At 46.1% G+C, this 14,199-nt stretch overlaps 1 protein-coding gene across 1 annotated transcript; it reads left to right on the forward strand.

The window, feature by feature from the left end:
- Positions 1-429: 429 nt before the first annotated feature.
- On the forward strand, positions 430-5,180 carry skida1 (SKI/DACH domain containing 1). Its single transcript, XM_029148517.2, has one exon. The coding sequence runs from the start codon at positions 777-779 to the stop codon at positions 3,225-3,227; it is 2,451 nt and encodes an 816-aa protein (XP_029004350.1). The 5' UTR covers positions 430-776; the 3' UTR covers positions 3,228-5,180.
- Positions 5,181-14,199: the final 9,019 nt, after the last annotated feature.

Genomic DNA, 14,199 nt, shown 5'->3' on the forward strand with positions numbered 1-14,199 from the left:
TCTTTCTTCACCTATTTCAATATGGACTTGTGAGAATTACATTATTTGCCCAAACCGGCTAGACCGTGGACACAATCCCAAACTATTGTAATGGTTGGCTGTGGGAGGGGTGGAGATGGAATATCCATTTTTATTGCATCACCTGTCAACGGCGTCCAATGGGCGTCGACTCCGAGGGCATTAATTGATGAAGGTGTCTCCAGACTGGCGCACCTCCCCTCTCTGTCATTTTATTTGTGGCTGAGCAGCAGCAAGATTAGCAGCTGCATTTTATCCCTTATTCTGTTTCTTTCTGCCTCCGACTCTCTCTCCCTCTCTCTCTCTCTCCCTCCCCTCCACCCTCACAACTCGCTCTCCCTCCCCCCTCTCTCTCGCTCTCTCTCTCTCTCCCTTCTATTTTATCCCTCTGGCTGAGGCAGTGGTGTACACCTTCTCCTCGTCCTGCTGCCGACCAGAGGGGAGTGGAGCCGACAGAGGCAGGTAGCAGCAGCCCAGGCTTGGTGGGCGCATTCGTCGCATTCCTCCACCATGCCCGGCCGGGGCAAGAGGCGACGGGTGGATGCTGTCTAATGGGATTCAACCCATTAGACACCGGTAGCTCCATTTAACTCCGCATGTCAAAGTTTGCATTTTCATGACGCAGCAACAGTGGGGATGGATTAAGGGCAACGTCAGGATGCCTTGAGCTTTCCATCCCGTGCCATTTACTGGTTTAAAAAAAATCCACATTATATTTAGAGTGAATGCGCGGAATAATTAGAGCAAACACATAAAACATGGGAGACTTGGAGTGTGGCTTTGAGGAGATGCAAGGAGTGAGACTCGGATACCTGCTCATCAAAGGCAAGCAAATGTTTGCTTTGTCTCAGGTCTTCACCGACCTGCTGAAGAACATCCCTCGGACCACCGTACACAAGCGCATGGACTACCTGAAGGTAAAGAAGCACCACTGCGACCTGGAGGAGCTGCGGAAGCTCAAGGCAATAAACTCCATAGCTTTCCACGCCGCTAAATGCACGCTCATATCTCGGGAGGACGTGGAGGCTCTGTATTTCTCCTGCAAAACGGAGCGGGTGTTGAAGTCCAACAAAAGGAAAGCGAAAGCGGCGTGCTCCCCCGGAGACGGGGACGCGTCCTCGGGGCTCCTGTGCGCTGATCCCGAGCTGTGGAAGGAAAAAGTTTGGTTTAGTTTGCACGGCGTCCCGGAGACTCTCGCGCTCCACAGCAAAACGGGCAGAAGGAGGGAGCTGCCTCCGCGCCTTACCGACTCCAAACTACCTCAATTTTACCACGAGACCCACGAACGGGATTACCGTTCGGCGACTAAATCCAGCCACAAACGCTTGAAAAACTATGAAACTGCTAAAATAACAGGGAACTGCGTTGCACTGAACCAGCGGCACTCCCTTTTCAGGAGCGCGGTGAGCCGGCAGTCGGTGGTGCTTCAGTCCGCCATAGCTGCTCAGTCCAGGCTCTCTCGCCCTGGCGGCGACCTACTTCACAAAAGGAAGAGGAGGCGAGAGGGGGGCGGCGGCAGAGACGGCGCGAGGCACTCGTGGAGCAGGAGCAGACACGCGCACCACCACGCACCCCCGGTGCTGCTCGTGCAGCCCAAATCGCTCGGCAGTCACGGGACGTCGTTCGGCGCCTTCCACCTCGGTCCGGATTTCTACCTGGACCCCAGACCGTATCATCATCACCACCAGCAACACCATCACCACCACCTCGAGCAGAGTTTCACCGAAGGTTACAGCAGCGACACCGAGTCCAGCACCAACTCGGAGCGGGTGTACCCGGACTCGGACTTCGGCTCCGGCTTCTCCACCACCAGCAATTCGGGGAGCTCGGAGGAGGAGGAGGAGGAGGAAGGCAAGGATGAAGATGATACGCAATCAGAGAGTTCAGAGGTCAGCTCAGAAGAAGAGGAAAGCTCCTCTCAGTCCGACTCCAGCTCCATTTCGAGCCGTGTTTCGGTCCAGAGCATCCGGTTCAGACGGGCCCGGGTCGGTCTCGGTACTAGTAAAGCACCTTTGGTCCTACAGCCCACGTTTCATTATAACAACCAGCAGCAACAAGACAAACAACAGAGGACACTGTGCCATGTTGCTGCTTCACAGACAGGAGACATTGGGCTGGACACACGTCAGCAATGTGAATTTATATGCAATGAAACTAGAAATGACTCGGGACCCTCGCAACCACCAAACTTTAATTCATCTGACGTGGGGGCGAGATTTTTCCCCGACTCCAAACGGGAGAAGCCGCCCGGGACCGGTCTAAACGGGGCTGACGCTGCGGATGAACCTGCCTCGTATTCGCTGGGAGTCACCCGGAGCAGGGCGCCTCACCCCTCACGCAGAGCACCGGCGCATCCCATCAAATGCACGTCCGGGCCGAGCGCGCAGTGCGACCCGGACAAAGACGCCAAGCTCCAAAAATGCGCCGACAAACGAGAGCCCAAAGCCTGCGGCCCGAAACTGCCCACGCCGCTGAAAAAGATAAAGACAGAGGCGGAGGAGCCCCCTGTGACCGCTGCGTCCCACCCGGACGGCGGCAGGACGGCCAGGACGCCACCCTTCAGCCTGCACAATGTGAAAGTTAAAGTGGAGGACAGCTGTGATGAATATGAATACCAGAGCCAGGCCACTGCCGTTAAATGCAAGGGAGATAAAGCGGACATCAGCAGCAGCCCGTGCTCCAGCGGATCCATCAAGCAGGGGGACTTTTTTAACTGCATCAAAGCCCCAGAGAGGAGCCCCGACTTAGCCCCGACGTCCCCCTGCGGTCCTCAGGAATGCGGCGGCACCCAGGACACCCCACGCGCCGACGAGGGGGAGCACGTGGGCAGAAGCTGCAGGGCACCGGGGAGCAAAAAGAGTCGCCTTTGCAGGACGCAAACAAAACAAAGTGTGCCCAGGGTCAACAAGACTGCCTCCTCCGCGTCGTCTCGCCTCGCAGCCTGCGACGACGCGTCCGCCGAGGATTTACCGAGCAGACGCAAACGCAGCAACGTAGCATCGCCCGCAAAAATGCCTTTCAGCCTGATGGCAAATTTCCCGTCGCCGCCGTCCCTGGTTGTTGGCAGCGACGGGGACTTGTGCCCCGCGTACTCCCTGAACTCGCTGAGGGGCCCCGGACCTCCCCCTCCGTCTCACCCCGTGTGGAGGTGGCAGCCAGGCGGCCACATTCTCCCTCCCCCATGCGCTCAGAGAACTAGGAAATACTGAGCTGCCCCTTTTTAAAGTAAAAAACAAAAGCCAGTACCGTGTGCACTCCCAACCTACTCGCACTCTCAGTCTTAACGCTCCCAACTTCATCGGCGTGTATTTCTTTTTTTTTTAATCTATTTTGTCCTCTTCTCTTTAAGAATGGATTTACATTCCGCTTTGTTTTGAAGTTGAATCGAGGAGGACCCACGCGATCCCCCCGTTTGGAACCTCGTAAAACCGCCACGGGACTGAAGCATCGCACGTGGATTTCTGCTTTACAACACTCGTGTTTCAAATCTTAAGCAATATGCTGCGTTTTCATTATTGTGCTCACTCGATTCCTCCCTCTGAACTCTATTGTTCCTTCTTTGCTTTTCTACTCTCGACCTGTTGGATTGTATGTTGCCAGGGTTTCAGTGGTTTGTGCTTTGTCTGAAAAACGAAAGGAGTTCTAAGTAATCACAGCATTCCTTGCTATGTTTATTTAGCTGCAACCGAGAGTAAATAGAACTCGATTAAAAATCAGGGTTTCCCATTGTGTGCCACTTGGTATATTTTGTATATCAACGCTGTAATTTCCTACGTGACTGTCATAATGACCAGCTTGGCCACAATGGTCCACATGTCCGTATCTCAGTTTCAGAGAAATATTAAAAATGAGTTTATTAATGTCTACATACATGCTCACAGTTAAGCCTTTATTGGATTTGACAGGAATTTATTCCTGGTGGTCGGGGGGTTTTCTTTGGAGTGCTCTGGTTTATCTCTACTCTTTTAAAATGCTGATGTACAAATGTGTGACTGTGCACAAACGGACACAACACAGGCCTTATACAGACAATCAAGGAGAATGAAGCTCAGACCCTTCACGGCACGTTGGGCTCCACGTCTGACTCCACTGTTGCCCCCGTAGGCTCAGCCCTGCGTCACATTTGTGCCAGAATGAATCTGTATTGGCGTCAGGCCGGTGCAGAAACGCTGAGATAACGGCAACGTCCGCGTAGGGGCAGCTACCAACGCAGTCACGGTGGGGAAACACCTTCCAGCCATGCTGAACACCCTAACAACGCGACAGAGCACGTGAGATGAGGTTTAATGCATTGCACTTTGATGCTGCTGTGGGTCTTTGTGGGCTTTAGCTTTTCCGACTTGAAAATGAGAAAAAAAGACGGTTTCATTATTTTTTTTTTCTGGATAAAAAAGCCAAACTGGAGCAATTTAGATTAATTAGGAATCACATGTGAATTTCCAACAATAGGTGATGTTTTTTGGGTGGGTATAATTTAATAGTATGCTCATTTCTGCTGTCCACCATTCTACTTTCAGGTGGAGTCAACTGTCTCCAGCTAAACTTGAATTTTTCTAATATGACCCAATATTAGCTGTGACAGCCACTACAATCTAAAAAACTTTTTTAAAAAACGTGCTTTGTTTGTTTGTCAGACGCATCACCACCCTAAAGCACAACCCAGGTCGGTTTATCCACAGTGTAGACGCACTCTCGCCCTTGAACAGCAGTGGACCGTGTGGCCGAAGGTGCGTCCACATGTATGTGTTTTAGGCAAACGAGATGTTTTTTTTTAATGGCGGCGCAGGACGCGCTCTGCTAATTGGCAGGCTTTTCTGCCTGCGACAAAGAGAGGCCCAGCTTATGGCGAGCCAGATCACAACAAACCCCAAAGCCCGTGAATGATGTCAGCCTCCTCAGAAGCACAGCAAATGGTGCATTCATTCAGAGGATGGAAGAAACTATCAAATCGGCGATTGTAAAAAAAAGGAGGAAAAATGTACAAAAAGCTTCCTTAATCAGTGTGGGTCCATATGGTATATGTTTAGCAATGTGTCAGGAGCAGGAGTCTGCAGCCATGACCCCCTCTCTCTCAGCTCATGGGCCTTATTTCTGGAGCTCGCAGTTCAAACTTGAACTTATATTACTCAGCCTGAAAACCGGCTAATTTTTTTTTTTTTTAAGCGACGACGCGAGCTGGTATGCGAGCAGGCTGGCAGTAAAACGGAGGGGGTCGCGCAGGGTTGAGAGGTGGGGGTGGGCGGCGGGCGAGCGGGGAGTTGTTGTGTTGCGAGAGCGAAGCTTTCAACCTTTAATCCGCGTGTCAAAAGCATAGGCCGCTCGGCATAGGAGGAAGAGGAACAGCCCCGCGCCCGAAAAGCTGTGCGGGTTCGCCCCCCCCCTGACGAACCAGCCTATTCTCACGCAGCGCGCACAATGCGCGGCCGAGGGACGGGGATGGTGGTAATGGCCTGTTGGGAGGGCCTTTCCACCATTAAGACAAATAGATCTCTGACAGTGACGCTATCAATGTAAACAATTGCATCGTGCAGCAGCGAGAGAGGCGGCGCCCCCCCCCCTCCCTCTGCATTCTCTCCGCTTTTTTGATACTATACTTGAGGTCAGGTTTTTGACATGGAATTTGAAGTCACTGGTTGTTTATATAAGAAACTGAATATTTATTTTTGTGAACTTTCTGGGGTTTCTTGTATATTGATTTTTTGTGAATAAATAAATAAATTTATATATATATATATAGGGCAGCTGCACTCAAAATAGAAACTTGAACGGTGGATGTCTGAAGCACTTTCCCTTTCATTTTTTTAAAACTATGAAACATTTATTAAAAGCATTTGTGTGTAATTAGCGGACTGTTTCTCTCCTTTTTCAGCGGGACAGGGGTAAACTAATTTAATGATGAAGGAACAGGGGAAAGGGTCATGAAAATGTGGTTACTTGTATGTCTTTTCCTTTTCACACACAACTGCTATTCATCTTTAATATCTTGCAACTTTATGAGTGTACTAAGAGTGTCAAGGAGCTCATACGTGTTTAGGGAAAAAAACATATTCAGTTTTCAATTAAAAACACGCAAGTGTTTCATCCCAAGGCAAGATTTATGATTTGTACGGAAATATGTCTACTTTTGTCTTTCTCCACATTGTGGGCGGTTTAAATAAACAATTGAACCTACGATTTATGGTAAACATCCCCAAGCACGGCTTCATATTGAAACGCCAGCTTACAGTAGACGGGGATTCCCTTCCCCCGTGTATTTGAAGGGGTGTGGGACGGACGGAGCATTGGCCCGCGGAGCCTGCAATAACAAGAGGCAAACCGCAGACATTTACGCATGGAGCATTTCCAACCGCGCACGAGGTGGTGCGGGCGTTCTCGGTTTAAAGCATTAGGACGAGAGAAGCCTCAATAGACGGGTCCAAACGACGCTCCTGCAGGGACGCAGGGCCGCAGGGCCGCGCGCGACCATATGACGCACAAGCATTTACTGTAAGCAGCAGAAGAATAAATGAGCGGTGTTTTTGATACTCAACTAAGCACGATGCCGAAACTCCAGCAAAATGTGTCGCCTCGCCACAGGGAATAAAGCGCAATTAAATAAACATATCACCGCCGCAACATACGCGCGGTGCACGTGCGTTTGCCCATGGGATACTCGACTTTGAGCATATGCAGCACAGAACTATGCAGGAAACTCTGACGAGACCTGTCGCTCAGTCTACCGTGTATAACGTGGTGTCTCCTTGATTAATGGGTCTCTGCGGTATATAGTCCAGGCCAAAGCCCCGAGGTTGATAAGAGGAGTCGAGGATGGCAGGCGGTTCGGACCGGGTACGAGCTGCTGCCGCTGCTGCTGCTGCTGCTGTTGGAGCCCGGAGGGGCCATAGGAGCAGAGACGAGCCATTATACTCCTGCTGGCGTTTCAGGGTTAAATTCCAGTGCGGATTGTGAACCAGCAGACTGTATCTTCTATAGAATAACAATAGAAAGACTGCCTTAACATGACTGAGAGTTAAGAGAAAATACAAGCGTTTTGCGAGGAGCTCGTCATGTTGCGCTCAGATGTGCATTTGCCGCTGACCGCATTGTTTTGGAAACCGAGTTATGGCTAATGCTGACAGACAGATGCTGCGTTAGGGTCAGCACTTCGCATTGATCTTTGAGACAATTAAATACACGGAGGCCAATAAAAGCTGCCAGGGCGTTTTTATGTTTAATCTCTCAACTGTAAAGTATTTGCCTGTCACTCGCCCGTTCACACAAGGCCGCGCACGGGCTCATAATATTTTGGTATGAAATATTAATAAGCAAAACAAAACTTTTGACGTTTGGGAGCGACTCGGTGCGAATTTGTAAAAGATTTGTGTGCGTTATCTCAACCTTCATTGCATCAACGATTTCTTAGAGCTACCCTTCTCGCTCGCTCTCTGTCACTGTGAATGGATTCGTGACCTTTGGTTCTGTGAAAACAGGAGGGTCTCAGGGACCAAGGGAACCCATGAAAGGGCTCTGCATGATAAAACGCTGCCCGGGACTCAACTAGACCGTCGCAGCGAAACCTTCATTCAAGCCCACAACCCGATTTTTGGTGCACTCACCTAAAATACACCCAGCCAGGACATGCAAAATGGTGACTATTGTGGATCCACGCGTGGAAAAGAGACCGCAATGTTGACCTCAAATAAAAACAAACGACAATAAATTCCCTTGCGTCTGGCTAAATTGGCGGAAAGGGGGAGACTAAACAGAATTATTAAAATAGTTTACGTAAATAAACGTGAATATTAACTTACTCACTTGTGGTTTACGCGTGAGACGATCCAAAATACGCACTGCAAACTGCAAACCAAACACGTGAACATACGTTGATCTAATATCATGGTTCCTGAGCTAAGATAGCTCTTCCCTGTGGCCCATGTGCTTAACGTGAATGCATGAAGAAGAAATGACCAAAACGCTCAGGATTAAATAAACCAGACAGTTATGTATTTTTTATTCGAGTGTTAACTTTTTATAAGCCAGACCCATTTTAACAATTAGCTGTGAAGTAGTAGTTTTAAATAGAAGGAAGCTTTAATAATTTTAGCTCAGTTGTATAAAACACTGAGATCACAATAAAAAGAAAATGTAAACTTTGTATAAGGGAGGCTTTAAAAACAATGTGTGACACCCTTCAATGCTTAGTGATTTTAAAGGTAAATCAGTCTCCATTAGTGAAAAGTAAGTGGTGAAGGACATAAGATTATAAAGAGCCTATTCATATAAAACCATGGAACCATTAGACAGTAGAAGAATGGACTTTTAGCCTTCTTGCCCTCATATCCCTTCATGCTAAACCAAACTGTAAGACACAAGACGCTGTCATGTGCCTCTATTCACTTTCATTCTAGTTTTCATCACCAGGATCGTCTGCGTTATCACAGTGCGGGAAACAGCGGGGAAACAGCGCTGCCTCCGCTCGGCTTTACCCGCCGGCCCCTGCACAAAGCCCGGGGTCAGAGGGAGCGAGTGGAGGGAAGCTGTGAGCAACACGGTGCACACTTCAAGCTACGCTTAAAAAAAGAGCGGAATAAGCATCTCACTGGCATTTTAATAAATCCCTTAATACTCAGATGCAATTATTGTTATTATTATTATTATTATTATTATTATTATTATTATTATTATTATTATTATTATTATTATTATTATTATTATTATTCGCTCGTATCTTTGAACAGCAGTCTGACTAATATTCTTGGCTTGACTCAGCTCTCTCATGTCCTACTTGTAAATTAAATTTTAAATGCCCTGGAGTTAATAACTGACCCCGAAACCGCTGAAAAGCGTTTAGAAAAGACACAGGGACCCAAAGAGCTGAAGCCTGGTGGATTTCCATGGCCAGAGGGACTACGTGGGGGGAGGAACGGGGAAAACCAGGACCAGAAGGCTTCTGCTCCGTCATGGAGCTCAACTCCATTTGTAAAAGCTTTTCTGGGGACAGGACAGAGCCAGATGCAGCCGGAGTGCGGAGGGAAGAAAGTCTGAACGTACAATTTAATCAGTGATCAACACTGACGTCTATCTGCAGAGTGTAGCATGTTTATTCGACAAATATGAGTCAACAGTGATCAGAAATAGCGAGTGAATACCAACATATTTAATAGCTGCATTTGTTGATGGTGTTTTCTGATTTCCTACAGCTCATATTAGAGGCTTATCCATGTCGATGTTTGAAAGCCTGCAATAATTACCATTAATTATAGGTTTCATACATTCAGTGAAGAGGATTTTTCAAAAATGAACTACACCTAAAACTACACAGGGTTCATGTTTAGGCAAATGTCAAGCATGATGAAAACTCAATTTGAGTGAGTTTCCTTGAGTTTTAGGACTGTTGGCTGAGACATGCATCCTATAAGCAAAAGCCTGTCAGTTATGTGAATATCAAGTCTAAGACTAAATTTAACCAAAGCTGTTGTTTTGTAGGGTCACATCTGTCATCATTTTATTTATTTTTCTATTACCTTGTAAATCCAATAAAACCTAAAAAGATGAAGAAAACATTTCATCAAAAATGTTCCATGTAAAAAAAAATAAGCATTGGCAAACACACAGCACAGTCACAGTCACACACACACACACACACACACACACACACACACACACACACACACACACACACACACACACACACACACACACACACAATTTTATTCCTTTCAGAATTGTTTATGTGATCAACTTTACAGCACAAGTTTATTTTTGTCTCTTAAAATTTTGAAAGTACAGACAACTACAGTTTTATGTTGAGGATTATTTACCAGTTTATTCATGATTTTTCACTTAACAGCTATAAATGTCTCAGTAAAGCACAACGACAATCGGCAACCAATGGCCCAAATGAACTAATTAAAATGTCTCATGGTCTGAAAAGTAATGTGTAGACTGCATCTACCCTGCATCCCTCTGTAAAATGACAGGCCGGTTGAGAACACTATAGGGGGATTTAAACTCTGCCACAAGCAGCAGTGACCTTTGACCCCTCATACCAGAGAGTTGGGACAAGGGACAAGGAGCTCAGACTGAATAAAAGTAACCAACACACACAAGATCCTCCAGCAGAAACTGATACAGGCGCACATGAAGAATGAATCCAAACCCTGTTTATTATAACCAGGTTGAGTAAAATAGCATGTAAGGTAAAAGAAGTCATGAACGCCAAGCGGGGCCTTCCTTCATGCTGCAGCTTGTTGATTATTGATTATTATTGCCCCTTACATAAGTGGAGAGATATGTGTACCTTGAAAGCCATCTGTCAAACGTCAGACAGATGAAGAGCACAGCCTCTTGTCTTGCTGCAGGGCACACAGCCAGGAGAAGCAATGTGTCAAAAGCAGATTTGAGCTTCCTTTCTTCTCCTCTTCAAGTGAAGTTTCTTAAATTAGGTGAGTGAGTAACATAATAGAACACTTTTTTAGGGGGGGGGGGCGTCTGGACTATAGCCAGATAAGGTTTCAGCCAAGGTTTTTCACATTGACTACCAGAATGTAGGACAAAGGGAAAAGTTCAATACAGACTGATTCCCAATTTATAGCTTATATACCAAATCATTTGTATGATTGAGCAATAATGACGTTGCACGTTAGGTGCAGTTTATTTTTTGTTGAGTTGTTGCCAATTCACCACAAGTGTATCATATTTAGATTTCATGGGCCATTTAATGTTTCTGCTGTGATATTATAAAATCTAAAACTAATTTTCTGATGCATTTTTGCCCATTCTCAGACAAGCCGATGTTTGTCAAACACGGCCGCTGCTCCTCCGATAAGTTCTGCATGTTACAGTGCATCCTGCTTTATAATTTGGCCTGATTGAAGGCTGTTTGGAGTGTAATCTGAGCCCGCGGAGCTCCTTCGTCTCCCCGGAGGAAAGCAGCCCCAGAGCCCTGACGGTGCGCTTTTAAAAAGGGATGTTTAACTTACGTGTTTAAACACAGTGGTGACTCTAATGAGGTCGCATTGCAGCACAAATTACAGTTTAATGAAGCCTTTCTTATTAGTGTTGGTTTTAGATGTAGTAAGTATAAGAGAGCGATTAAAGCTCACCTACAGCTTAAACGCTTATTAGGCGACTGATAAATTAAGCATTATTAATATGTCGCTATATTTGCTTTTCTGTCAGATGCTCTCACACAGATACGGGCCACGTCCGTCCACCTTTCCCCTTCAATAAAACGGCGCTGAGGAGCGTATAAAGGAACCGGTGAACGCACGGGTTAAGGACCGGATGCGTGTTTGGAGCACTCAGCAGCTCAGCAGCTCCAGCGCCTCGGAAGCCGAGTGCACAAAGAGAAGAATCAGACCGAGAGCAGACACAGGTCTGAGCAGCTTTTGTTCACGCAGCGCGCTGATTGGATTGGATGACGTGTACGTCTCGACCGCGATCCATTAATAATGCCCAGTATCACGCCGTTAAATCTCCAGGAGGAAACCGAAGAGCTTCCTTACTCCTTTAAGTTCTAATTTCGTTCTGATGAGCTGCAGTAAACGCTTCTTACACAAATGTCTTCATTGCTACAAAATAAACCGTCTTCGTGAAAAAAAACAATTCTGTTTGATTTTTTTTCCAGCATCCTTTTGTGATTACTTTGGTTTTAACGCACAGCGGTGCCTCTACAGAGTAAAAGCAGACTATAATCGTCTTCAGCATGACGGTGTTGAAAATCACATTTAGTTTAGTTTAGAAGGTCTTTAAATCGGATAAAGGAATCTTTGTTAGCAATGTGATGCGATTTAAAAAATTATGACATTTCTTGGACTTTTTATTATTTCTGACAGTCAGAATAACAACTAAAACAAAAATGTTCAAGGCGTGAGGTGTAAAATCAGATCAACAAAACTGGTAGGTTTAGATTTCTTCCAGTTAAAGTTATTCATGTCATTTAATTTATACCTGGTGGGTCAATCGATGGCTGATGGTTATTTTTTCTCGGAAAAAAAACATGAAGCAGGCTAATTCATGATAAGAGGAAGCTGCAGTTATTGTGGTCAACACAGTAAAACACAAACTTTCAGGTGTGTCGTATAAAAATCATCAGGAAACATTTCAATTAAATATCTCAGGTTTCTGGTGACGGTAACTCGCTCAAAAGGTTCCGTCAACTGTGACTTTACGTCATTCAACTTCATCTCATCTTTGGATAATATTTATCAAATAAATGCCTTTCCTGCGCGCGCAGCTGAGCGTCTATAACCCCCTTGAACGAGTTGTAATGCTTTTCACTGCTCTTCGTTTCAACGCAGCTTTTTCCTGTGTTCTGTCTGATGTGGTCACCGACAGTTTTACCTCAGGTGACACTGTATTGCTGTCTAGTTGTGGGCAAACAACCCATAATATGGACGCAACATGAATATTCAATGCTTCTGAACAGCTTCTTTTTTTAGGAAGGCACGAAGAAATCCGATGACATCATGCAACACAGTGTGTCTAAAAAAATAAATACTCTCATAAGGAAAGTTTTAATGATGCCAAGTTCACGCTGAATGCTATTTAAGGTAGATGCAAATAAACAGGTGAGTGAACTGAATGTTTGAGTCTTTTTTTCCTCATGTACCTGTTTGTCAAAAACATAATCACGACATTATCATCGGTTGAGTCGCTCCACCTCAGTCCGCAGCTTCACTCTTCGTTTCCGGCGGGACCGTGCTCGGCAGGCGCGCGCGCGCGCGCTACAGGCGCTTACATAACGCCTTTCCCCGACTATCCGTTTTGCAGCGCGTTGACGCGCATCAAGCAGCTCCCTTCAAAATATTTCGTTGACTTCTTCGTTTCTTAATTATGCCCCCGCTCGCAGACCGTGAAAACACTGCGCGCGCTTGGCGACCTACGCAGGATATTGAATCTGAGCAGGCCCGGCGTGGACTTTACGCACGGTCACAACTGTCGCAAAAACGTTTATGCTTTAACTAGAAAATTATTCTCCAACTATGAGCCGGGGACCCCAGGGAACCTTGAAAGTCTCCGGGGAGCCCACAGCAAATAGACCAAAATGTATCCCTTTTTATATTTAAATTAATTCGCACATAATTATGCCAACTTATTAAAACCACGAGCTTCGCATATACGTTTAACTTCGGCTACAGGTTTGTTTTCATCACATTAGTTTAATCGAAATCAAATAATTAAACATTCAATCGATGACATTTTAATAATGAAATAATCAAGGTGTGTCCGTGATCGCATGCAGGTTGCACGCAGGTGATGTTTCATCACGTGGAAGCCCTCCAGAGTCTTCGAGAGAGGAGACGAAACGAAATCGACAAATTATGCCCGTATTCCGTAAATCAACAGGGAAAATGTGAGAGACTCCCCCTGCTCAGCCCCTCTCTGCAACAGACAGACACGGGAGAAACCGTGGTCATGCAGCGCCCCCCGCCGGCCACACCAGGAAGTGGAAAATCTCTTAAAGGGGATGTCTGTCAAACCGGAAGATGGTTTTAAGGTGGACCGGTGGCGTTAGCCCCGCCGCTTTAATGCCTCTTCCTGCACAGGACTCACAGGGCAAACCTGGACTGTTTTATATTTTCCCACATGACAATCAGACCAGCTCTGTTTCTCGCGGCGGATTTTTCTCTGGTTCTGGCATTTGTACCCTTTTCTACACCAAGTGTGAAAATACCAGTGCCGGTGAAGTAATTTTAGTCGATAGTTACGTTTTTAAATACCTTCATGAAATTGAGCAAAGACGGGTGGGCGCAGACTAATGTAGAAATAGTTTAAACTGAGCTGAGCTTTAATTAATTTGACAAAAGAAATAGGATTAAATACAATAAACTATCGGATCAGATGTTTATATATTGGATAGCACATTACTTTATAGTGATGCAGTTTTGTGGCTCATTCAGGTCGATGATCCGAGGCTGAACCCTAAAAATACCCCTAGTCTATAGGCTCCTCCTTTGACATGAATGGAATCAATGATGTGCATGGCCTTGCGTTCATAAGCGTATAAATAAATATGTCCATCTTCTTTTTGTGACGTTCAGGGCCACCGTGGATCATGTGGGCGTATGCCCAACCAATATGACGACAGTTTAGTTTAAAACAATAAAAAGAATAATTCTGTTTTGACCTACAAGAAAACTTTTTATTGCATCATTTTTCAGTGCGATCTGGATTTTTTTTTTGCAGGTTTGTGAAAAA

This window comes from Betta splendens, chromosome 4, assembly GCF_900634795.4.
Source record: "Betta splendens chromosome 4, fBetSpl5.4, whole genome shotgun sequence".
NCBI lineage: Eukaryota > Metazoa > Chordata > Actinopteri > Anabantiformes > Osphronemidae > Betta > Betta splendens.